At 46.0% G+C, this 26,343-nt stretch overlaps 1 protein-coding gene across 10 annotated transcripts in view; it reads left to right on the top strand.

Annotated features, from left to right (window-relative positions):
* HMBOX1 (homeobox containing 1) overlaps positions 1-26,343 on the top strand; it is an 802,934-nt gene that overhangs the window by 318,139 nt on the left and 458,452 nt on the right. For 9 of the 10 annotated variants that reach the window (XM_069605709.1, XM_069605710.1, XM_069605701.1 and 6 more), the window contains exon 3: positions 16,702-17,178. In XM_069605709.1, coding sequence (XP_069461810.1) covers positions 16,702-17,178 — 477 coding nt within the window. Of the gene's footprint in view, positions 1-16,226; positions 16,316-16,701; positions 17,179-26,343 lie in introns of all 10 variants that reach the window. The other variant, XM_069605704.1, reaches the window with a different exon arrangement.

The following is a 26,343-nucleotide window of genomic DNA, read 5'->3' on the forward strand; positions in this document are numbered from 1 at the left end:
ATGAAGGTGTGCCGATGAGGAGGATCTCCGTCTTGCTGGCATTCAGACAAAGATCTTTGGCTGCACACAAATCTTGAATGGCAGTTAGGCAATCAGAGATGAGAGAGGGAGAGGAAGTGGCCGAGGGCAGTCTGAAAATGAGTTGTCAGCGTAGCACTGGAAATTTGAGCAGAAAATGGCAATGCAGTGGGCGAGAGTTGCCAGGTATTGGTTGAAAAGCCAGGGCGAGAGGTTAGACCCCTGGGGAACACCACAGGTAGACAGGAAGATAGATGATAGGAAGGACCCAAGTTGAACCTCTGAGGGTCGATCATAGAGGAAAGAGCTCAGCCAGGCCAGAGCCTGATGAGTGATACCCAGATTATCACGGAGATGGTTGAGCAGGATGGTATGGTTGACCGTGTCGAAGGCAGAAGAGAGATCGAGGAGGATGAGGACTGAGGGAATGTTAGTCAAGGTTGGAGAGCAGATCTCTTCAGAAGAGCAGTTTACGTGCTTCTGGCAGCTCTGAAGCCAGACTGGTAGTCATGGAGAAAGCCAACAGAATTGGATTGAAGGTTAAGCTGAGAGATGGCCAACTTTTCCAGGCGTTTGCCCAGAAAGGGAGTAATGGAAATTGGGCGATAGTTAGCTGGACAAGAATGATCAGCTGTGGGTTTCTTGAGAAGAGAATGTACATGGGAGTGCTTCGGAGGGGAAGGATCCTGAGGCAAAGGAGTGGTTGAAAAAATCTGCAAGGGCCGGAGCAAGGGTGTCCATGTGGTCCTTGATGGTTCTAGAGGAACAGGGATGAATCAGTTTTGACAAGGCTTTCATAGATCGGACTTGTCTAGCGACCTCATCAGGGGAGGAAAGGACAAGGAGGGTGGGGGGTGGCTGAAGGAGGGTCAGAAAGCACAGACGGAGAGAGGAGAGGAGGAGAGGAGGGGTGGAGAGGGTGGACAGGATGTCGTGGGTTGACATTGATTTAAATTGGGCCAATAACACTAGATTCATGCGAAGCAGAGATCCGTTTAAACACAATATTTGATGGCCATGTGAATTTCTCTGTTCACATTTACTTTTTCTGAACTGCAGTCACCCAGTGAATAATTTTGTATATTCCTTTCACCAAAATGTTCAAAAAGTGATAGTTTGCAGTCATCGCTGTTTTATGATCCTTGTTTAGCAATGTTTTTTTTGGTTTCTCTATGTTCGTCCATTGATGGCAATGATTTGTCAATAACATAACATAACACAACCAGCTGGAGTTGGGACTGCATCTCTTATTTCCAAATCGGGCCTCCTTTCAGCATAAGCTTGACATGGCTTTCTGGGCTTTTTCAAGCATTCAGAGTCTTGCTTTTTATGAGAGATGATGCTTCATAGGGCCATGATATTTGGTTAGTCTTTTTCATTAGTAATTTTTCATCCTATTTGATACCCCCCACCCCATACCTTATATTTCCTGTTGTTCTTTGTGAGAGATGGGCTCAAAAATCAACAGGCGAAGAGAGTCGATTTTAAGATGTTTTGATAACATATTAAAGAACTAGTCCCTATGGCTCTCTCAACCTCCTTGTCTCCTTGTGGGCCTCCTCCTCCCTAGCCCATGTGTCCTGAACCCACAGAATCTCCATGACTTACTGTAAAGCACAGTAACCCCTACTATGATAAGTCTTTATTATCTTGATGGGGGAAACCTAAAGGCTGATACCATGAGCCTGTTGAGACTTCTAAGCACTATAATTCAAACAAAATAGAGCATCTGAGACAGAGTTTCAAAATTGGAAGGCAAGTTTTAATATACGCATACAATACACTTGATTGGACTTCAGGTTCAACCACAACCAGTATTTCATGGAGAGTGGAGAAGTGAACTGCCTGAATAGTACACAGCTTCTTCTTTTATACATAAAATTCAGCCTGCATCAGCATAGGTCAGTTGTTAATATTCTTCAAGAGATAACGACACAAATATGTTCAGACTACATACATAATAATGCCCTAATCTCCAGAAGGCAAATCAAATTACGTTTTCAACAGTTATTATTGTTATTACAAGTTTCTACTTCACTTATGGCTTTAATGACAAACTCTTTCGGCTAGTTCACGGACGGTGACTTATGTTTGAGGCCTTAAACACAAAATCCACTTGTCCTCCAGTCCAACAATGGTCACCCTATTTGTACAATCTTAAAAATATACCTTTCATGCGTTTAACAAAGTGGAAAGATTGAATACTATGACTCAATTTGTAACTAACCTCTGCTTGGTGCAATCCGTGTGTTTACCTAGCATTTAAAGAAAAGAAAAGAGCCATGTTGGAACAGCTTAACTTACTTTGCAGAACAGATGGACCTATTCTTTTTTTTTTTTCAACATATGTTTATTAGCATTTTTTAAAACAAAACAATCAACATTGAAAAAGGGAATTTCCCATTGGCCATTCCGCAAGCCCCCATGTATTCCCTTTCGTGGTTCGGAGTCCTCGTGTGAGTCAATAATGACCAACAGGGTCATTGCTTTGGGACACCATAGCCTATTCTTTCCTCCTCTGAGAAATGCTAGCAGGGTGGACCAGTCTGTTGTGAACCTTATATGCTCTCCCTGTATTGAGTGCGTGAGCCATTCCATGGATACCACCAACCATATTTTGGCAATCCACTCATGTTCTTGACGGGGGTGTTTTCGATTTCCACCTACGAGCCAATACCATTACTGATGACATCATCATTAGTACATATATTTTACGGAGTGATTTCGTAGGAATTCCCAGCAGGGTCTCATACATACAGAGTATATCCAGCCCCTTATTTTCCCCTCCCTCTCTCCCCAGGACCTGTGTTGTAGCTTGGTTTATATATCCCCAGTATGTGTCCAACTTTGGCCATTCCCACCAAATATGTGCCCAGGTAACAACTTCTCCTCAGTCTCTCCAGCACAGTTGGAAGGAATTCTGGTACATTTTATGCAGTTTGACCAGGGTTAACTGCCATTGAAACAAGAACTTTAGCCAGGCCTCCCAGACCTGTAGTGTTCTAGTGAGTTTAGGAATCTGGCTCCACAGCCTTTGCCACTCTTGTTCCTCTGTCCGTGCCCGTATCCGCCTCCCACTTTCTCATATAGGTCCTGCTGAGTATTTTTTCCCCTTCCTTGATATACTTATAAATGGAGGTCATCAGTCCCTTGTCCACGGAGTGGGTATCTAAGTATTTTTCAAAAGGGGTCAGGGGACGCGATCCTGCCGTTTTCAGCTCCGGGCGTGATAACCAGTGACGCAATTGCATATAACCATATCTATGTCTCTCCTCTAATCCAAAATCTGATTTGCATCGCTCAAAGTCTTTAACCTTTCCAGTCGCAAACATATTTCTCACCATTCTACAGCCACCCTGGAACCATTTCCCAAATGTTGAGGTGTCACTGCCCGGGGTAAATTGAGGATTTTCAAATAGCAGCGTGTAGGGGGATGGGAATGTGGTAATCTGAGCCCCCTTCACTGCAGTGTCCCAAGCCTGTCCCAAAGTCGAGGTAATTTTGCTGGCATACATTTGGGGAGTTCTATCTTCCCTAGGTTTCCATAGCATTCCCTCCAAGTGTCCCGCCACCACCGCCCTATCTAGCGGCCTCCATGGTTTATCCCGGTCATCTCTCTGCCAGTCTCTAAGTATATTGATTTGCGCCGCTATAATAATATGCCCTAAAATCTGGCTCCCCTATACTTCCTCGAGAGGTTGGCATTCTCATGAGGGTTGCGGAAATACTCGGGTGCTTACGATTCCAAATAAATCGATTAGTCACCTTCTGTAGGGCTCTGAAAAAGTTGCACGGGATGTCTATCGGCAGAGCGGCAAACAGATAGAGCAGCCGCGGCAATATCACAATTTTTAAGACGTTCACCCGTCCCAGCCACGAGATAGAGAGCAGTCCCCAATCTACTAGCTTCGATTTGATCTTTTCCAGTAAAGGCGGATAATTTGCATGGAATATTCCTTCTATAGTTTTGGTTAAGTGTGCTCCCAGATATTCGATCTGATCACTTGCCCATCTGAAGGCATATGTAACTTTGATCAGTTGTTCGGTGGGTGTGGGCAGATTAAGACTAAGTAATTCTGACTTGTTGACATTCATTCTCAGCCTGGCTACTTGTCCGAGCTGGGCAAGCTCATCGCTGACCCCCCGCAAGGACTGCTCGGGGCATGTCGGTGTGTGAGCAGGTCGTCCGTGAAAGTGGCCACTTTGTGTTTGTGGCCCCGAAATGGAATGCCACTTATGGAGTCTGCCCCCCCTCACAGCCGCCAGGAATGGTTCACGATGTAAGGCGTATAGTAGCAGGGATAGAGAGCACCCCTGTTTAGTGCCTCGTTCTACAATAACCGGGTCGGATACCTGACCATTAACTGTCAATCGAAGGGTCGGGGCTTGATAGTTGGCCTTAATCCTATCTAAATATTTGGGCCCAAAACCCATCCTAACCATTGTGGCGAAGAGAAAGCTCCATTCCACCCGATCGAAGGCCTTTTCGGCATCAGTCATCAGCAGCAGGGCAGGGACCTCCTTCCGCTGCTCTTTTTCAATTAGATGGGTTATCCTCCGTACATTATCTGCCATTTGCCTACCGTGATGAATCACGCCTGGTCGGATTTTACTATTTTGGGCATTATAGAGTCTAGCCTAGATGCCAGGACCTTAGTATGTATTTTAGCGTCCACATTTATTAATGCTATCGGACGATAAGAGCCACACAGCTCCGGGTCTTGCCCTTTTTATGAATAAGGATAACCTTTGCTTCTTCCACATATAGGCAGTACTTTAGTGGGCCCTACCTGGTTAAACAACCTTGTTAGATGTGGGATTAAGAATTATTTGTGTAGTTTATAGAGCTCTGCCACATAGCCATCAGGGCCTGGGGCCTTAATCATTGCTAGTGAGCCAATAGCCTTCCTGACCTCGTCTGTTATATCTTCCTCTAGCCTTTCCCTGTCCTCCTTTGATATTGCCACAAGTGCTGCTTTGTTCAGATAGGACTCTTGCGTTGCAGGGTCAGGATTGCTGGAGGAATACACATTGGTGTGAAAACTGCAAAACTCCCTTTGTATTTCATGAGTTTGTGTATAGGCCCGGCCTCCCTCCCCCCTAATTCTCAAGATGGTTCTGTCATTTTCCTCCTTTCGTAGCATTTTCGCTAGGCGGAGATCGGATCTGTTGGCCTTGACATAGTACCTTGGATGCAGGCGTAGGAGACTTTGTTCCACCGCCCTAGTCTGAATAAGATCAATTTGACCCCTGAGTGTGCCGACCTCCCTCTCAGCTGCTCTCTTATGTTTCACAGCCATCTTTGCCATTGCCTCTTGAATTTTAAGCCCCAGGTTTTCTTCCTCTTGTCTCATCTCTCTTTCCCTCCTTGCTTTGATCGCGATGATCTTGCCCCGTATCGTGGCCTTAAGGGCATCCCACCACACCTTGGGCGATGTGTCATCCCAGCTATTATAGGCAGCAAAGTCCTCCAGCTCCTGTTCTACCTCCTTCGCCAGTATTACATCTTTAAAGACTGGCGTTGGATATCGCCATCTCCACAGGCCCTTTGGACCACATGGTCTGGCTATAGTCAAGGTTATTGGGGCATGATTGGAGATTGACAAAGGCCCTAGGTGATATATCAGTTAGGGTACCCAACAAAGGGGAAGACATCTATATGTAGTCTAGGCGGGAATGGGTTATATGCACATATGAATAGAATGTGTATCCTGGCAGATTTCCACTTGGTCTTCCTTCAAGTGTCTATTAGGGCTAGTTCTCCCATTTTCCTCCTGAGGTCCGCGGAAGCCCCCTCCCCCCTGTTGCCCTCATGTGACCCTGCTTCTGTCTATTGTGGGGTTCCATGCCATATTGAAGTCCCCCGTTAGTATAATGCAGCCCTTGGCAAAGTTACTGTTAGGGATAATTCTCTCTTTAGGCTGAATTTCCTAACCTAGTGAGTCCCCAGCAGCTTTGCTGGATTTCTGGAGTTTGTTTTTTTTCCTCCCACTCTTGGACATGATTTATGGTGTTCCTTTGACTGTTAATGTGTTTTATGGGCTATGGGGTCCTTTACCCCATAGGGCCTCATGTGTTTTTACTTTGTGTTACACAGCACCCTCCATGCAGTGACACAAGGGTGTCATAGTGACACCCCACCATAGACTCCATACCCTGGGACTGACTACTGTCTCCCAGGGCATGTAAAGTCACCATTGGCTTTACTAGTCCCAAATTAAGAACAGAAACCAGTACAAACCATCATATTGTGGACGTACTGGTCGGGGCAATTCGATTGCCCCGGGGTCTGTTAGTCGAGGGGGCACGTCTCCGTCCCCCCTGATCGAGTTTTGGCTGGTGGCATTGGATACTACTTTTTATATTCGACCGCGAATATATCCCTATGGGAATTTCCCTTTGTTCGAGGCTACCAACTTTAATTATTTAATTCTCATAGCCTCGAACATACTGCCTGTTTATTTATTTAATATTAATTCCCTGGTTGGTATTTTTTGCCAGGACTCGATTCTAAAATGGCGTTTGTGTTGTCTTCTGTGACTCCAACACAAGTCGAGCCCTTTGTTCCACTTTTTGGCGGGCTTCTCCACAGAAGCCTCCAAAAATGGTGCCACTCTGTCTGGGTACCACAGAGGGTGTGGGAGGGGGTTTAGGCACCCTGGACTGAGTTACCTTGGTAACTCAAGTCTCACTCTTGTGTGATTGGCCCAAGTGGTGAGCCTGCCGGCTCACCACTTAGCATGTTTGATTGACAGCTAGGCTGAGTGAATGGGGGTGTGCTGCATAAAAGCAGGGCTTTGGGGACTGGAACTTCACAAGTCGCCACAGGACCTGAGAATCTGACGAGGGAGACGCTGAGCCGACCTACCACAACGACACCACCGGTGGAGCCCTGCGGAACCGACTCGCCACTTCCCGACGACAGAGAAGATCTCCCGGCTGGAGAGGCTTCTTTCCCTGACTGGTGGGCACAACCAGTTTACCTTCTTTTCCTCGCATCCCAGGACGTCTTGTGGTCGAATTGCCTGTGCCAAGCACCCCGGCAACCGGATAGCCACTTACCACTGGACCGCGAATAAAAGGACTGCTCCTTTTACCTGAGAATTCCGCGGCTGGTTTCTTCTCTGGCAGTGCAACGGACTCCTGTCTTCCTCCCCGACGAGATCCTCTCTTCCCCCGGACGAAGCACCGACTTGCATCCGCTGCCAGGAACAACTGCCCCCACTGGAGTATTCTCACCAATTTAAGGTACTGTGTCCGCCAGGCCTCCCTTTCTAATGATTGCTACAAGGTAATAATAATCCCTTAACCATCTGGACTGGGCTGGCCGTCTTGACCATCTAACTGGTCCCTTTCTTTGATCCAACTCTTTCTGAACCTTTTCAAGACTTCTGTGCACTTCAACCATGTGACCTTGGACACATTTCATTCTGATCCTCTTAAAGTGGATCCGGCCTTCTGAACTCTAACTTCACGGTTTTACTTTGCCTTCCTCTCTTGTTGTGTTCTTGTGAAAGTGTTGGGATCTGTTTCAAATTATACTCTGCTTTTCTCTCCCTTTGTAAAACGAATTGTTAGAGTGCCATCTGCGTTAAGCGCTCACCGCTGTCTGAAAATAAGTGGGGCTTTACTTAAGAATTGTCTAATTCTTTTAAGGGAGTGTATATCTTTTAGTGACCGTGTTTTTGAACTGCTTAATTAATGCCTGTGTGTTTTACTAGATGTCGTTGTAAATAAATAATTATATCTCTTTTACACCAAGCTCTGGTCAGTGTTTACTTGTTCTACTGTGTTCTTTTGACCTATTGTGAATACTCTGTATACTGCCTAACTCTTCTTGAGGGAGGTTTGACTGCTCAGCCACAGCTACCAAGTGAATCTGTGTGGTACAGACTGCTACCAAGTGGGTTTACTGCCAAACGCCTATAGTTTTAAATCTTTTGCAGAGGGAACTGCACAGGTTTCTGCCTAACAGTTACCTAGCCGGGTGAGGGACTTCTGAATAAAGGAGTTGTGGCTACTATTAGGTGCATACATTGTTGCTTTTGTGAGTGTCTTCCCCCCTACCCTCAAGCTGGACTGCCAGGTACCTTCCCTGTTCATCTTTTTGTGTTGATTTGATTGCCAGGTCTAGCCTGTCTCTCAGCGCTATTATTACTCCCCCTTTCTTACTGGGTTGTGTGGCCTGGATCAACCTTTTATACCCCCCAAATTTTGATTCTGTGTAAGTCTCTAGTTTCAATATGGGTCTCCTGGAGTGTGGCTATATGTGAATTTTCCCCGTGGAGGAATCTCTCGATTTTCTTTCTCTTGAGCGGGGAGTTTAAACCGTTGACGTTTAAGGTCAAGACATTGAGTTGGTCCATATTAGCCAGTGTGATGAGTCGTGATAGGTCTGTCCCCGCTATTGGTGAGAAAGCGACTTTGTATTTTTGATAAGTGGGACTTAGCATCAGGCCCTGAAAGTCTTTTGCTAGTTCCTAAATCCTGGATCTGCACACCTCCTCTATCCCTGTCTCCGTCCCACTCTCCTCTTCCTCCCACCCCCCCCCCCACTGGGTGGATCCAGCTGGCGCCTAGCCCCTCTCGGTTTGAGAACCGAGAGCCAGACCCTAGTAATTGGCCAGTTTGTCTCCACACGGGAACTCACTTTCTCATTCCAAGAAGCCGGGTCTTCTCCCTCCTGCCCATTGCATCCCGCTCTTGTCGGCTTCAGCCTCTTCTGTTCTTATAAGCACGTTATTTTCAGCAAGTATACGCCCTCCCCAGTGGTGTCAAAGAGATATGGGTCGTGCTCCTTAATCTGTTTATGTCCTTCCTTCCAGGTTGGCCCCCCTGATTTGGCAGCAGGTCTTGGCTGTGAGAGCTGCGGGGAAACTGTTTTCGCTCCTTCCTTAATTTCTTTGGTCCCGCTTCTGTCTATTCCCAAGGCTTCAGGGGAACTACTCACCCAACCGGGGACGCACGTGGTGGTGTATAGTCTTCCAGACTGAGTAAAGCTACTCCTTGCTTGCACGTCGTAATGTTATGGTTTTTCCCCTGCCATATGAAGCTGAGGGCAAATCGATGGAGCCATCTGTATCGGACTTGATTTTCTCTTGGGTCAGAATCGGAGCCATGCGCCTTCTCCTATTCAAGGTGGTTTGAGACAGGTCCTGATACAACTGAATTTCTACACCGTTGTGGGAAATCTGGCCTGCCTTTCTGGCTGCTTGCTGTATCCTCTCTTTCTGTGTATAACTAAGGAACGCCACCAGGACGTCCCGTGGTGTCGCTCCTGGCTCTTGGAGCATCGGCCCAACCCAGTGAAACCTGTCGAATCTGATGTCGCCGTTCTGGTCCTCCTCTAATAAGTCTCAGATTATTGTTCTCATCGTTTCAACCAGTTCTTGATCCTGAACAGCTTCTGATAAGTATTTAATACGTATATTGGACCTTCTGGACCTGTTCTCCAAGTCCTCGGCCCTCAACTCAAGGTTATGAGTGGCTTTAGCTAGGGTTTCCAGAAGAGCGTCCACCTTTCGTGCGTCCTCGGTCAGCTCCTGTATGGCCCTCTCATTCGTGTCTACCCTCTCTTCAATTTTGTTGAGGTTCCTTTTTATCTCTTGTAAGCCTTCAGCCAAGCTTTCCCTTAACCCGTCTATTTGCTTCTGCCGTGCTTCATTTCTCTACAATTTCCCCAAGAAGGGTCTTCAGCATTGACTGGGTGATGGGCAGTTCCTGTGGTTCCTGGCTGGCATCCTGCTCTGATATCATGGTCCCATCCTCAGGGTCTTGAGGCTTCTGCTCCCCGGTTCCCTGGCCCAGATATGGGCGAGTGACCCCTCCTGAATCTTTTTCGCCATCTTGGAGGAGCCTGGAGTATCCTTAGCCTTATTTCTAGACATCCTGATGGAGCGGGGGGGGCCTCCGGAATGTTTCTGATGCAAACTCAACAGTGTAATACCGTTGTTGCTGTTGTGGTGGTCTAACCTGCGTGACCTGACACCCCCACTGTTATATCCGAGCTGATGCAGATGCTGTGGCGTCTGGCAGTGAGCACACAGCCCTATCGTGGTCGTCCTTGGGTGGGGCGGTGGGTCAGCCTAGCAGTCTGCGAGAGTGTTGCGCTTCTTGTGGTCTGAGTGATGGGCGCGTTGGTGCGCTTGTTTTGGATCTTCCAGCTCGCTATCCTTTACTGTTGTTGCACTTCTCCAGGTGCCCTGCACCGACCCGTGAGCTCCCCCCTGCTGGCTCCAAGGCTGTTTGGTATTGTGGGGGTTAGGTGTTGGGGTGGGGTGCTGGAACTTAGCGTCTCCACCCGGATCTGCTCTTCTTGGGGAGTCCTCCCCTCATCCTCTACCCGGGTCCCTGAATGTTACAGCTATGGGGAGGGGGTGTGCACAGGGGATCTACCTTCGCCACTGTTTTCTCCGTGGCCCCCCGCCACACCCCCACTTACTTAGAACTCTGCTGTGAAGCGCCAGCCTGGGGTGAGCCCTCCACCCCAGCGGAGAGGCACCCTCAGCTAGCTGGCTGCGCCCCCGCACCCGACTTTCATGCAGGTCTCAGGGCACAATCAGATCTGCAGCAGTCTCCCAATAATGGGGAGGACGATGAGGCTCCCCGATCTCATGACCGTCTCTGGTCGGTTGCCTCGCTCCTATTGGAAGACGGTCCACCTCCCCGCCTCTGGCTTCCTGGGGTGGGATCAGCGCACGGGCCCTGGTAGACCCTCCTCGTTCCCCGGGGGGGCTGTGTTACGGCGCCGCCCCGCAGCGGTCTTGGGGTCCGGTGCAGCCGCTCCCCCGCAGCGGGAGCCTAAGCCCCCAAGACCCGATGGAGTGAGTCGTTGCTGAGCCCTCCTCCTCTCCCCACCGAGGTGCACAGGGGAGGGATGTGGCTGTCGGAGCTGGATCGGACCTCGACGCTTTCTGGGGGCACTGTCAGGCTCCTCAATGTCGGGCGGCGGGCCTTCGTGCTCTCCGCTACGTGCCGTGTTACAGCAGTTGCACCAGGACTATTGTGGGGGTCTCTCGGTTCTCCGAGCGCTCGCACCGCACTAAGCGGGTCCCGGAGAGGGCTGCTGCAAAAATGGGAATGCTTTTTTGTGCTTTTCGCCGTGTTTGATGTGGGAGCTCAGGGCAACGTGTCCTCACTACAACGCCGCCATCTTGGAATCCCCCAGATGGACCTATTCTTAATGTTATTTAACCTAAGTTATCGGTGAAGGCCAGGCGACCAATACATGTCCTCTCTATGGACCCAGCCCTTTCTTGTAATGACTGACAGAGGAAGCCATTAACACATTTCTATTTCGTTTCTACTCAATGACTGACAAATGCGACTCCATTTTGATTATTAAAGAATAATAGAACAATAGGTTTTCAATCGCGAAAAAATAATTATCTTGGGACCAAGAACGATGCATTTTACTATTATATTCTAACATGTTGGGCTACCCGATGTCAGGGTTTTCTTTTCCAATGTCTCCCCTTATCTCATACCCTCTGTCTCAAGATCTCCCTCTAGCACCACTCTCGTCCCTCACTGACCTTCCTACTGTACCGCTTTCCTTCTCCTCCCACTTGTCTCCATTCCACACTCTCCTCCCATCTGCTCCCCTCCCCTTCTCCCATCCACTCTTTCGCCACCCTGCACCCGTTTCCTTCCCACATTTCCCTATTACCTCACTCATCTTCTCTCACTCTTAACAACCCCTGCCTACTCCTGTCACCTGATCATACACACTTTCTCTTCCTGTCTCTCCCTACTACCTTACTCCTTCTCTTTGCCCTGCCCACTACACCTTACACTCTCTCCCCACTAACCTTTCACATACCCCCTGAGACCTTACTTACACCCTGTCTAAATCCCCCTACACTTATCCCCCTCTCTCAACTTTCCTTCACTCATCTTTTACACCCCCTGCTGCACTAATCTGGTACCACTCCTGCACGCGGTACCTTACTTGCATCCTCTCACAAGGCTTCCAGAGTCTCCTCTGCACTCCACTGTCCGCCCTCCACCTGGTCTCTTGATCCATCACGCTAAACCTGATCTCACACAAACACCTTTCAATCACCTGTGTTAGCTGTGCGTTTAAAGCCCAGCCTACCCCCTTCCAACACTCCTCCTGGCTCCCAATGGTCTACCTGGCCACACGCTCCCCATGGCGAATCTCTGGCTAAATTATCCCTGAAAGCTTTAAGAGGGCTTTTAGCCCTGCCCTCTTTTGTGTCTATTTGCCATGTGCTCAGGCTGCTTGTTTTCCTTAAGGCTTTATCCATGCCCTGGTGAGTTTAGTTTCCAGTTGGGTGTGAGAATGTCTCTCCTGCTCCCCTACACTCCCCTCTCACCCTGTGTTAGGCAGAAACCTGTGCAGTTCCCTTAGGGACCACAGCAAAAAAGTTTAAGACTACAGGTGTTAGCAGTAAACCTAATTGGTAGCAGTCTGCACCACCCAGATTTACCTGATTGCTGTGGCTGAGCAGTCAGACTTCTCTCAAGAAGAGTTAGGCAGTATATAGAGTATACACAATAGGGCTAAACATACAGTAGCACAAGCAAACACTGACCAGAGCTTTGGTATAAAAGTATATAATTATTTATTTAAAAACACACTTGTAAAAATACACTGGCCCTAATATGTCAAGCAAGTTCAACACAGTCACTAGAAATATATACACCTCCCTAATTATTTGACAAGTCTAGTTTAAGACACCACTTATTTAGCAAAACGGAGGTGAGTGCGTAACCATAGATGGTACTCCAATAATTTGTTAAAAAAGGGAGATAAAAGGCAGAATAGGAAAATCACACAGTACCAACACTTTTAAGAACCCACAGCAAGTCAAGAAAGGCAGGGTCTACTGTAGAGCAAAAAGTTCATAGGCCTGGCCCACTCTTGGAGAGAGCAAGGCGGAATGTGCCCAAGATCACACAGTGGAAATGCACTCAGTCTTTGCAGGAAAGTCAAAAAGAGGTTGGACCAAGTTAGAAAGGTAATGTTAACAGGTCCGAGGTCACCCCAGGATAGAGAGTCAAGGATTTACGGGACACCTTGGACAGTCTGTTGCAAGGGAGACCAGGCGGGACACAGTACCTGAAATGGTGAGAAAGCTCCAGCGGGGGCAGTTGTTCCTGGCAGCGGGTGCAAGTCGGGGCTTCATCCAGGGGAAGAGAAGATTTCGACGTGGAGGAAAGCTGGAGGTCGTTGCACTGCCAGGGAAGAAACCAGCCGCGGAGCTTCCCGATTAAAAGGTACTACCCTTTTATTTGCAATAGTGGTGAAGCGTGGCTATCCAGCCGCCGGGGTGCTTGGCACGGGCGATTCGACCACGATGCGATCCGGGAGGCGGAAAAAAAGGCGAACTGGTTGGTCCCACCAGCTCAAAGGGAAGAAGACTCTCCTGGAAGAAGATCTTCTCTGTCGTCGGGAAAGTGGTGAGTTTCGTACAGCAGGGCTCCACCGGTGTCGTCGTCGTCGTAGATGGCTCAGCTTCTCCCCTCTTCGGATTCTTTAGGTCCTGTAGCGACTTCTGAAGTTCCAGTCCCCAAAGCCCTGCTTTCATGCAGAAAACCCCCATTCATTAGCCTAGCTGTCAATCAAACATGCTAAGTGGTGAGCCGGGCGGCTCACCACTAGGCCAATCACACAAGTGTGCGACTTGAGTTGCCAAGGCAACTCTGTCCAGGGTGCCTATTCCCCCCTCCCACACATCCTGTAAACCCAGACAGAGTGGCACCACTTTTGGAGGCTTCTGGGCAGAAGCCCGCCAAAAGTAAAACAAAGGGCTCGACTTGGGTTAGTGTTTCAGAGGCGAACACAAACGCCATTTTAAAACCGAGTCCTGGCAAAAAGACCCAACCGGGGAATAAATATTAAATAATTAACCTGGCAGTATCTTTAACATTGCACCAAAAAGTGGTGCGTTTAAAATGAATGGGAAAATCCCATAGGAAATATTCTGGTGGAATATTTCACGTGGTATCCACTGCCACCAGCCAGAAACTCGACAAGGGGGGACTGGACAGTGCCCCCTTGGAAAACGGACCCAGGGGCAATCGAATTACCTCTACCAGTAATTCCACAATATGATGGTTTGTACTGGTTCTGTTCACAATTTAAGACTAGTAAAGCCAATGGTGACTTTACATGCCCTGGGAGACAGTAGTCGGTCCCAGGGTATGGCGTCTGTTTGGGGGTCACTATGACACCCCTGTGTTACTGCACTGAGGGTGCTGTGTAACACACTTACCAAAAACACATGAAGCCCTATGGAGTAAAAGACCCCATAGCCCATAAAACACATTACAAAGTCAAAGGATATCTCAAATCATGTCTAAGAGAGTCTCACTCTTAGCAGGAGAAAAAAATAAAACCCAAAAATCCAGCAAAGCTGCTGGGGGACTCACTAGGTTTGGGAAATTAGCCTTTACAGAGAATTCTCCCTAACACCCTGTTTTCTGTTGCCCCACCATTTCCCTGGCATCCATCTGAGGTTGGTGGGGTTGGGTGCCTCATCCTTTTTCTGAGCAGGGAAAATTCCTGTCCATTCAATGTTTGAACTCTATTCCATTCCTCTGTTTCCAATGCAGGTTTTCTTGGTTGCGCCCAGTTGCATTTTAGATGTTGCGATTCTGGTGAAGACAGAGAACTCTGGATAGTGGAGAAGCTAACAGACAGCCTAGGAGTATCAGCAGCACTAGCAGTGATATAACAGGCACATTCAGGAAGGGGGGGCCTTAATGCTTCACCCCTCCCCCCGGCCCCTCAAGCGCGTCCTCCCGCTAGCAGTGTTGTGACCCTGTCGCAACAATACAATGTGCACACAAAAGGCTGTGAATCTGAATGAGCTCAGGCTGCAAGCAGAGGACCAGTACTCACTTGAAATGTGCACTGCAATGTAAGCCACTGCAAGGACCAGGGGAATGGTCCCCAGTTCATGGGGGGATGTTCAGGGAATACTTGGAAAAATGTGGTGTAAAGCATAAACGCACGTCTTTGTGCATGTGCCTTCAGAAGTTGTGTAGCAGTTTCTTAACAGATCATGTTGGACCAGGCATTAATTAGCTTTAAAGATTTTATTTAGTGCACTAATTATCAGCAAGTCTGGATCCCACTGGTTTGCCTTTTTAGTGGATACATTACTTTAAGTCTCTTGTTCAAGCTGGTCTGGGAACTTGTATGTCAATTCACAGCATGCAGTCCTTATCCTCACAATCTTTCAAAGGTGGTCTGCGAACGTGAACTTCATTTGTTTGTTTGCAATCTTGTACTTTATATCTTTCTCCAATGGGTTCTTACAACACTTTTAACAACACTTTTAAGCTCAATCTTTCTCAATGTGTTCTTGGAGTGTGTTTGTTAGCTCTTCACACCCAATCTTGACATGTTGACTCTATTTCAGCGCTTTAGAACTCTACTTTTAGAGGGGTTAGAGAATGCAGACCTCAGTCTCCACAGTGTAAAGTTTCTCCTCTTTAACTTCCAGGCATTGGGCGTCCTACCCTGTACTGGCCTCTGGTGTCACTGTTTCTAGCTGTTGAGTAGCAGTCTCTACCCCATCTGTTTGTTTCTCTGGCCCTCCTCCTCCACAGACGGAAGTCTATGGTATATTTGCTTTGTATACTGAGTCTCTTCCTGCCTCCCGTGTGTGCTCCTCCAGATATCAGGTCTCTGAATCATTGTTCTCGCCTCTTCTCTGCTTGGGCCAACCTCTTTCCCTAGCCTAGACTCAGTAACTCAGTGTCTGGGGCTTCCTGTCAGCTACCTCGCTCTCTATCCCTCTCTATTTCTCCCTCTTGTTCTCTCTCCCTCTTGTTCTCTCGTCCTCTAACCCTCTCGTTCTCTTATTTTCTTGTTCTTGTTTTTTGCCAGTTTTCTTTCCCTCATTTTCTTTCTCCTCCTAGTTTCTTACTCCTCGTGTTTTCTCCTGCTCGTGTTTTCTCCTGCTCGTGTTTTCTCCTGCTCGTGTTTTCTCCCGTTCTTGCTCTTTGTCTCGTTCTTGCTCTCGTTCTTGCTCTTTGTCTCACTCTTGCTCTTTGTCTGGTTCGTTCTCTCTTTCGCTCTCCCTCCACTTCCCCATCCTTCTAATTCCACCCCTTGCTGAACTCTGCTCTTCAGCCCAACCACCCTTCACCCACACCTCACTGAATTTTAGCATACTCCGACCTCCAACAAGCATCTGCTCACTGGTTTCTCCTCATTTTTGATTCTCCTGCAGTGTCGTGGGTGTAGTCATATGATGGTAACATAGTTCCATTGCTTGAAGAGGGCACTTGACCACATGTGAAACTGAAGCCTCTTTGTAAGGTATGTTATCAGCAGTGTCCGAAATTCCAACAGGTGCCATATAGCTCACACATGGGATGGTGGGGGTACATAGGCTTCGAAGGGTAACTACTTCCGTACTTGCCGCCAGAATGGGTTTCTTGCACCTGGAAAATGCTAGTGGAATTGCTGTGCCTTTCTTTTGTTGTTCTTTGATGAGGGAAATTCGCTAGTTAGCCAATTGGGAAACTAAGAGAATACTGTATTTTTTTGAGGGGCAGTACCTTTGATGCAATATGTATTTATGTATATGGTCCAAATTTTCATAGCTGTGAAGGAGTTTTAATGCAATTTTCAAATACATTTGCAATTATTTAGTATTTGTAATTCTGTGTCAGTCACTAACCATTTCCACTTTTTATTTTTAGTCTGCTGGAAACCATGTCTCATTACACAGATGAGCCCAGGTTCACCATAGAGCAGATAGACTTACTGCAACGGCTGCGTCGCACTGGAATGACCAAACATGAAATGTTCCGTGCTTTGGAGACTCTAGACCGTCTAGATCATGAGCATAATGATAAATTTGGGAGGAGGTCCAGCTATGGAAGCCATTCCTATGGTAACAGTATCAAAAATGCCCCTGCATCTTCCTCTACAACAACGGTTTCTACGCAGACTCCACACTGTGGTATGTCCCCATCACCGAGCAACAGTTGTGACACTTCCCCTCAACCTTGCACTACCAATCAGAATGGAAGGGACATCAAAGAAAGGCTGCCAATATCCAATGGAAAGATGTCTCCTATTCGATACCATTCAAATCACATTGTTCCAAAGTCCTACCCTTATGAAGCATCTGAAGAGGACCTTGATGTTGATGACAAAGTGGAAGAACTGATGAGGTTAGTAAAGAACAGAGAGCCAACCAGTGATGAAACCAAATGTTAACGAATGGAAATGATTGAGACAGCTCTTGGCCACTATGAAATCTTTTGGATAGCATCGTGTTCTGTTGCCTATTAGGTTGTCTATGCCGTTGCATGTAGGAACCATTCCTGGCTGTGCTACAGAGTTTTCTTTTGTTACCATTAAGATGAAATTCGGCCAAGCAGTGCATGATAGCCTGCTTGTTTTGGGGGACATAATTGAGATTGATTTGCCCTATGGTTGGTCTTTTTCTGTAATGCCACAGTTTGGCTAGCTATAGTAAAATGTAATGCTACCCTGAAGAAGTCATACTGGCTAAGCCAATATGGTTGTTTTCAGTCAGCAACAAATAGGCAACGTATTTTCTAGTGGAGTGATTTGGGGTGGGGGTGGGATTACAATACTTGTGTTCCTAATCTATCACCTTTATTACATGGAAAATAACTTCTCTGGTTTAGTTTTATTATTTACAGTGACACCTAATGGCATGCAATAAACCTTAAAACATCCTTTTTTGTATATATTTATTGATTTAAACCGTTCCTGTGAGTACAGATACTTGAGTATCATAATATGAGGTCAATAAGGTACACTTGTAAGTGTCTGCTGTACAAATTCGAATTTATTAAGTAATGTAGAGCACTGTAGAAGTGTCCTGGCAAGGGCCACAGGGAGGATTAGCGTACTCTATAAACATTTTATTGGATCAGGAATTCCTGCTGCAGTGCTGGTGTATTTCCTAATGAAATTGTTAAGGACACGGTCATCCACTTTCTTGGCACTCTTCAGGGAATAGTAAAATGTGGACAATACATGTCCTGCATTCTAAAGTGGTTACTACAACTACTCTGGGTCCACCTCTATGTTCATGGATGAAAACCAGTTTGTGCAGGTGTAGTAAGTAACAGCCACTTGTATTGTGCATTGTATTCATTGAGCATGGCAAGCACGTCTATCAAACGCTTTACATAGCCAAGAAGAGCAGCAGATGAACCATTCCCATTTCAGGATGCTATACAATAGTGGATAGTGAGCTAAATAGAATGCTGAATATGTGGCGGAATGTACAAGCTAGAGCATATCCTGAGGCATCACAGATTGAATAGACAGTGTATATTGGTTCCTTTGCCATGGAGGGGCTATGTTAAGGATTAAGGGGCGTAATGTTGTGTTGGCTCCCAGCTTGCTCCTAAAAGGCTAGTAATTTGTAAGTGCTACATTGAGGACACAAACAGTAGCTTTGTTCATAATATTTGGGCTACAACATTCCAATGGGATGGAGCAAAGAAGGTGAAGGGGTGGAAGCAGCATCCGGAGGGGATGGAGCACTGATAGATTCAGGGGGGTTTGGGACTGCAGAGCGTGAGGTGGGGAGTTAGAGGGTCACAGCACGCCAGGTAAAACTGGTTGGCCAGTGAATGGTTTTGAAAAGGAGGATGAGGAATTTGCAGAGGGATCTGTGTTGCATGTGGATGGATCCCTGCATAAGGACTGTGGGCAGAGGTTGGAGAAGAATGTTGATGATTGTATGGGGTTTCTGTTTTAATGTTTAGCATTTTGTGGAGTGAGGGGGGATGGGTAGAGGGGAATGCCCAGGAGGAGGCTGGAGCAGCAAGGCAAGGTGGCTGAGCACAAGAGTGAAAATTAGTGACGCATCTAGTAGAGTAGTAGGTGTGGTGAGGCTGTAGCTGGCATACATTCAGTGGGATTATTCTGGCAGCAGTGGCAGTAGAATTGATGAATTGTTGGACCTTTTAGTTTGCTGTCATAGAGGACCCCATGAGTTTGAGCCTTGGTGAATGAAGTGAGGAGGTTTGGGGGGAGAAAGGTTTGAGTAGCGGGAGGAATGGGGGAAAAGGGTAGCAGAGCGTGGAGAAAGAGATGGAGCATTGGGAGCAGCAATTACATTTTAGAGTTGAGCATCCGGCATTGAACTGTCACCCAACACAGATGGCACAGACAGTGTCATAAAATAGGTGGCCATGATAGGACATGATTCTGAAAAGCTATACACCAACAGCTCAAAACGTGTTGCTCCTTACACAAGCCTACATCCTAGAGCCATGAAAGCAGTAATTCCTCCTTTGCCTTCACTTCACTCGACATTTACTTTGTCATACATTTACTTCTCCATGCCTTTACTTTGCCTGCATCTTCACAGGCAATGTATTTGTTTAGGGTTAGCTAAAGGTTAGGGTTGTGATTAAGGTGTAGCGGGGGGGTAGAATATGGGGTCAAAAAGAAGGGGGGTTAAAGGATTTCTTCCTTGTAATGATGAAGTGAATAGTAGGGGAAGTGAAAGACAGGAGAAGTAAAGGTATGTGGAAGTAAATGTGACACTGAATTTATGGCGGAGTGAACGCAGAGGAAGTAGACACACATCCCATGAAAGCTAATTTCCCATTCTGGTTGTTCCTTGGACTAAGGAGGACCTACAAAGAAAACTGACTTTTAAAAGGAAACTGGCGTGCTGAATAAAAAATGTGGGTTCTGAATAAAAAAAACTCAAGGACCAATGCTATCCTAATATATTGGTAATCGGGCAAGAAGGCGATTCAGAAACAGGGATAGGAAGGACTTTGACACACAAAACAAGCAACAATATGAGACAAGTATGTGGAATGATTTTTAGCAAACATAGAATGGCCATCAGAAAGATGTTTATGAAAATGGTCATTTATTGCAATACTGTCAGGACCTTTAAAAACAAGCCTCTCTGTTCAAGAGAGGTACGAACATAAGACAATTTTAATGCATGTGGCCCAAAAAAAATCAGCCAAATATCCTCTATAACCAGATGTTGGGGGTCTGCCAGGAATAGTTGGACATTTTCCACTGTTCAGTATAACCATTCACCAAAAAATCTTCCATCTTGGAGTATCATTCATTCATTGCTCATTTTCTTCTGATTTCGACAGTAACTAAATACAAAGTATAAAATATGCCAAAATCAAAAACCTCCAACGTTTTAGTTGAGTATGATGGTTATCAAGGGGCATTAATTAGATTCACCAGTTGCAAAACTGCAAATGTGACCTTTGTCATGAAATGTCCGTGTCAGAAAGTCTAGATCAGTATGGCAACTAGATTGATGAGAAATGGCACCCTGGAGCCTTGCTCCACAGTAAGAACAAAGACTTTGGAGCCCACCCGTGTTGGACACTATGCACGTGAGCATAATGAGTTATCTAGACAGAACATAGAGAAGCTATTGTGAAGAAAAGAACACATGTGAATTTTAAGTCGCATCTAAATTTACAGGTCTCAATGAGTAAATTGAGTGGCCCGTTTCGAGAGGACTTTAAGGTTACATTCATAAGCAAGCCATTCTCTTTCAATAATACTAGTAAAAGTACTGTATATGTGTAAAATTGACGTAATTCAGAGAAATTCTATGAAAGATTCCCTTGACCTACCTTGATTGGAAATCCGGTAACTAGTGCTTTAAGCTTCGTCTAATATTTTGAACAACCTGCTAGTCTTTGGGTAATGGTTGGGAATGTGTGTCTAATGTGGGATTCTGTTTTTATAAGGCTAGAAAATGAACAAAAGGTGGCCATTTCTTGCGATAACTTCTGCCTTTGTAGTTGTTGTACACCCATGAAGTGGACAAATGCTCTACTCTTATTTAACTTGAATATCCAAGAATAACATAATACTGAAGCTACAGTAATGCCCCCACCACGTTAACCCTACCTCTTCGTAATCTGCGGTGTAGATACTTTGACTTAATAAGGCAGCAATTAAGAGACAACCACACAAAAGGCGACCTTCTGCAGTCTAGTGCTTGAAGGCAAAAGTAGGCATTTAAGTGAAAACAATATAAGGTGGCACAAATGTTAATGTTTAAGTTTAACTTCACTTTAATGCACACATAAAAAGGGTATAACATAATGCCCCCATCATTCCGATTTTGCCTTTATGTAACCTATTCAATGCAGCTGAAACGTGTCTCAACAATAGCTGGAATTGGCTACCATCAGGGACAACTACTGAGATGGCTGTCTAGTTTTCGCATGCGTGAGTTTACAAAGGCACAGAGTGATTGTGAACTTCAACTCAAGACTCTGCCGTTTCATACAAAACAGTGTCCTTTATTGAGATGTAAGTAAATTTGAGCCCAATACATCACTTGCCTCTCCGTTCTCCTTCGGGTATAAAAAGGGACATCTCCTGACTTTGCGTCCAATACATTTTATTTTTAAAAGAGGAGCCTGTCACTTTATTTACTCAATAATTAAGAAATGCACCTACCATGAAGAAATAACATAGATGACCGATCATCTCTATACTAACTATAGCCAATGAAGTTAAGACCTGGCTACTGATGAATTATCATCAACACAAAGTGTGACTAACAGTTCATTTAAATGTATTATCTGGCTGTCACCTACAACCAATATAATTAACCAGGAGTACATTTTACACTATACGTTCTACTTTAACAGAAGCATTGATGGGTGAAAAGGGTATCCATCCAAGCTAGTAAAGAAAGGTTACCTAGAAAATGTTGCCCTATGAAGCTGCAACACTTAAACTAAATATAGCAAGCAAAACACTTTTGAACAAATACCATTTGCCATAATTAGAGTACATCCTAAATTATTGCAACATTCTGTTTGTAGAAATAAAAGTTGATGGCACACTAGATGGCAGATGTAACGTCTCACACCATGAAGAAAACTTGGTAGAATTGTGCTAATAGTTGTAACAAATGAACATGTTGGGTGTAAAAATAAATGTGCAAGTTGGGTTAAATGAAAAAGCATGTCAGAAAACATAGTAATTGGATGTTTTTGAATTCAATTTAAACAGTACTGATAATTATTTGCAAAATAATAATTCGGTTTACAACACTATTTGTCTTTTTTTAATTCTGTTTATAATATTGAATATATGAATGAATGAGCCCTGAGGCCTCAGAGTGTGTTTGCGCATTATAAGAAAAAAGGTAAAGGAAAGTAATGTGATTTGAATGATGATTTATTTTGTGAAAGTGTTGTTTCACTTTACATGCATTTCAGTTTTGGTGCCAGGTTTCATATAGCGATGTGTTATGAAATAGATTTTAAAAACACTACTCCAAATAAAGTGTTGGTATCCGAGATGCATACTATTAGTTGAGGAACACTTCCCTTAGATTTTCATCGAAGCCTGCTTTCCCTTCATGATACGTTTGGCCACCCTTTCTTTTTAAACATTCGTGTCCTTGATAGATGGCAGTGCCCCTGAGTGCAGCCTTTGTGAGAGGGGTTCAAAGATACCCAGGCAGACATCCGCAACTCATGATTAACCATGAAAGCAAAATGGCCATTCCGGTTGTCTTCTCCAAACTAGTGGTAATTTATATATTTTATACTTTAGGATCAACAAGGAATATGTAAACGGGTCACTGTAGGGATTAAGAGTTTTCTTTTAAATTGGAGAATAACATTGCACAATTATACAAATGTATGCCACAGTTAAACCATATTGATTCGCTGGAAATTGCCCTTATTTGTAATTCTTCCTTTGCTTTTACTTTTATAACTTTGTATTGTTTGATGTTCATTTGCTACAATGTACCATGCTAAGGGTAGAAGATGTTTAGCATTGGCATATTGACTTGGTCGTTTTTCCTTCATTAATGATGAGATCGCTGATTACAGTTGATTTTTAAGTAAAAGTTCACCTCACCAAATTCTCCATCTGCAAAGAGCACTGTAATGTCCCTTTTGTTTGATGATTTCTTTTTAAGTTATTGTGGCCTTTTTTCATAGATGAGCACTTTATATGATCTCCAAGTACACTGCTCTGCACAGTGCAGAGGAGCTGCCGGGGACACTCAGGGGGTCTTAAATTAGGAAAGGACCCATTATGGCCTGGGACATCGTAATGAGCCATTACTATTGAGGGGCAATGGATGTGTATGATGTATGAACATATTGGTGCACTTTCACTTGGACATCTGCACGCTGCATACTTGTAACACTCTACGTTGTCTGCCAAACCCTATTGGGCTATGGTTGGAACAGTTGGGTAGTCATGTTCCTCTAATAAACTCCTGTTCTGTGCATTGAGAATTTAATGTGTATGTCAAATGGCAAAGAGGGCCTAGAGAAGGAGGATGCTACAGATCTGAGTTTTGTATACCGTTGACAGTTCATATTTGATCCAGGATGTGTGGCAGAGAGAAGTGCACTACACAGGTGTCGGCTACAGCACGGCCTGCTCCACCTCACTGCACGAGCAAGAGACCCTCTTCGGGAAGGGGGAAGCTATTTGAATTGTTTCTTGTGTGGGTGTATTTTATTTCATGTGTCCTTGCCATCCTCAGTTGGAGATGCTCCCTCCCCCTACTCCCTGCTCTTCCTCTGGCCCTTCTGCAGCCACCTCCCCACCTCCTTCTCTGCCTTTCCCCTTTTCTCTGCAGACGAGGCTTCTAGACAAGTCCGATCTATGAAAATCTCATCGAAAAAGGTTCACCCCTGTTCCTCAAACTATCAAGGACCACATCGACTCCTTGGCTCCTGCCCTGGCTGATATCTGCAATCACTCCTTCGCCACTGGAGTCTTCCCATCCCCCCTGAAGCACTCCCTTGTGCACCCTCTTCTTAAGAAAGCCTCTGCCGACCCCTCTTGCCCGGCTAACTATCTGCCAATCTCCATCACTCCCTTCCTGGGCAAACTCCTGGAGAAACTGGCCATCCCCCAGATTAATCTCCACACTGAATCTGTTGGTTGTCTTCATGACCATCAGTCTGGCTTCAGAGCTTACAGAAGCACGGAAAGTGCTCTCCTGAACATCCGTGAAGACCTGCTCTCCAACCTTGACTCTCACACCCCCTGCGTCCTCATCTTGCTTGATCTCTCTTCTGCCTTTGACACGATCAACTATGCCATCCTGCTCAACCATCTCTGTGATAACCTGGGTATCACTGTTCAGGCTCTGGCTTGGCTGACTTCTTTTCTCTCTGACCGACCCTCCCAGGTCCAACTTGGGTCCTTCCTCTCCACTATCTTTTTCTCTACTTGTGGTGTCCCCCAGGGGTCTAACCTCTCTCCCTGGCTGTTCAACCAATACCTGGCACTCCTTGCCCACCGCATCGCTGCTCTCTGCCCCAACTTTCAGTGCTATGCGGATGACAGAGCTCATTTTCAGGCTACCCTCGGCCTCTTCCTCCTCTCCCTCATCTCATCTCTGACTGTCTGCTATCCAGGAGTGGTGTGCCACCAATGACCTCTGTCTTAATGCCAGTAAGACTGAGATCCTCCTCATCAGCACACCCGCTCCCTCCTTCCCTGTAGCTCACTGGCCGACCTCTCTTGGCCCTCTTCTTGGTCCCACCTGCAAGGCTAAAAACCTCGGGGTCATCTTCGACTCCACACTCTCCTTCTCTCATCAGATCTCTGACGTCTCTAGGAAGTCACACTACCAACTGCACCTCTTGAAAGGTATTCTCCCTTTCCTTACCTTCCCCCAGAAGCTCACTGTCTCCAGAGCTCTGGTTCTCTCTAGGCTGGACTATTGCAACAGTCTTTCTAAATCTGCCTGCTTCTACTCTCCGCCCTCTGCAATTTATCTAGAACAGGACTGCGAGACTTGTCCATGGCCTCAAGCCCAGGGATCGTAGCTCTCCAGGACTGAAATCTCTGCACTGGCTCCCAGTGTCTGCGAGGATTACGTTCAAAACACTCTGCATTTTCCACAAGGCCTTCTGGGGCCTGGGGCTTCTGTACCTTCAACTCTCTCTTCCTAAATATCTTCCTTCTCGAGCTCCTCGCTCATCCGCCTCCAACTCCCTCAGGGTCAGTTGCTTCTCCAAGCAACGAGTTGGTGGTAGATCTCTTTCCTCGGCTGGTGCCTCCCTCTGGAACAGCCTCCCTCAAACTTGAGGAGAACCATTTCCGGTTCCGGGAGCACCTCAAAACTTTTCTATTTGCTTCTGCTTTTTCTCCTCCTCTCCTCTGCTGACCTCCTAGCTGTAACTGGAACTGCACTGGCTGCCTGGACACCCTCTAATCTCGGGACCAGGTTCCTCTGACACCAGCGTCTCACACCTGCACTGCCATCCTGGCAACCCCTGCACTTGGGGACTGTTTCTGTATCCCTACAGTTCCCCTCCCAGCCCGTGACACCTTTTGTCTACACTTATCCATGCACTTGCCACATGCTGGCAGCTACTTATTATCATCTTTGCCATGTACTGCACTGTCCCTGCCCCCTTCCCACACACTTGCGCGATCTGAATGACACCTGGCCTAGTAGGATCGCTGTCTGTCCTCCCTTTGTTCCCCTCCCTTGCCTCGTCGCGCCTTGAAACACTTGTTTATAGGCCTGTTATGAATGCCATATCATATCACACACGGCCATATGCGTTGGCAGATATTCTGCCCCAATCCATGTAGAGACTGTGCAAATGTGCGATACCTATAGGTGAGTGACTCAGACTGGAGCCAATTTCAATGTTATGGCAGATTGGAGTGTTGGGCCTTTTTTGCATAGTTCAGCATGCTTCCATGGAGACTTCTACTTGTTTTTTCAGTTTTTCTATTCATCGTTTTGTCACCTGGCAACATCCGATACAAATAATGTAATCTCATATATACAAACTAAAAATGTAAATCTCTTATCAGAACCCCTTGTGTATCCATACATATGTGAATGGGGAAAAGGAATAATGGCAGAGTAACAAAAGCACATAGCGAAAGATCCAACCTAATCAAAATCTGCTCAAATGAACTGTGCAAATGTACATTATCTCTTGCCTCTCACCCTAACGGTGTCCCAAATGGAAACTTCCAGCTGAGAACTGGACAGGCTCTCCTTCCCTACTGATGCAACTCGTGCATGGTTCCAGGGACCTGTAGAGAAATTTCACTTGTCCCTCAATTCAAGATGCATAATTCATCCTTGTTTTTTAATATTCACTGCAAAGTCTCTGCCTGATTGAGGATTTAATATCCCTTGGATACCCGCTACAGCTTTGTTAAGAGTGGCCTGACTCTCAGCCCGGAGGTCCTTCCACTCTGCCAATAGGAATAGTTTAAATCTCTTGGCTAAAAACAACTCTTCTACCTTGACACCCTTTCTTTTGAGTGATTTTTTTTGCACCCAAACTTTATATTCCTTTACCCTCTTTGTTGCTAAACTTAGTACT

The sequence above is a fragment of the Ambystoma mexicanum genome, chromosome 4p (assembly GCF_040938575.1).
Source record: "Ambystoma mexicanum isolate Mex_15411 chromosome 4p, UKY_AmexF1_1, whole genome shotgun sequence".
Taxonomy (NCBI): domain Eukaryota; kingdom Metazoa; phylum Chordata; class Amphibia; order Caudata; family Ambystomatidae; genus Ambystoma; species Ambystoma mexicanum.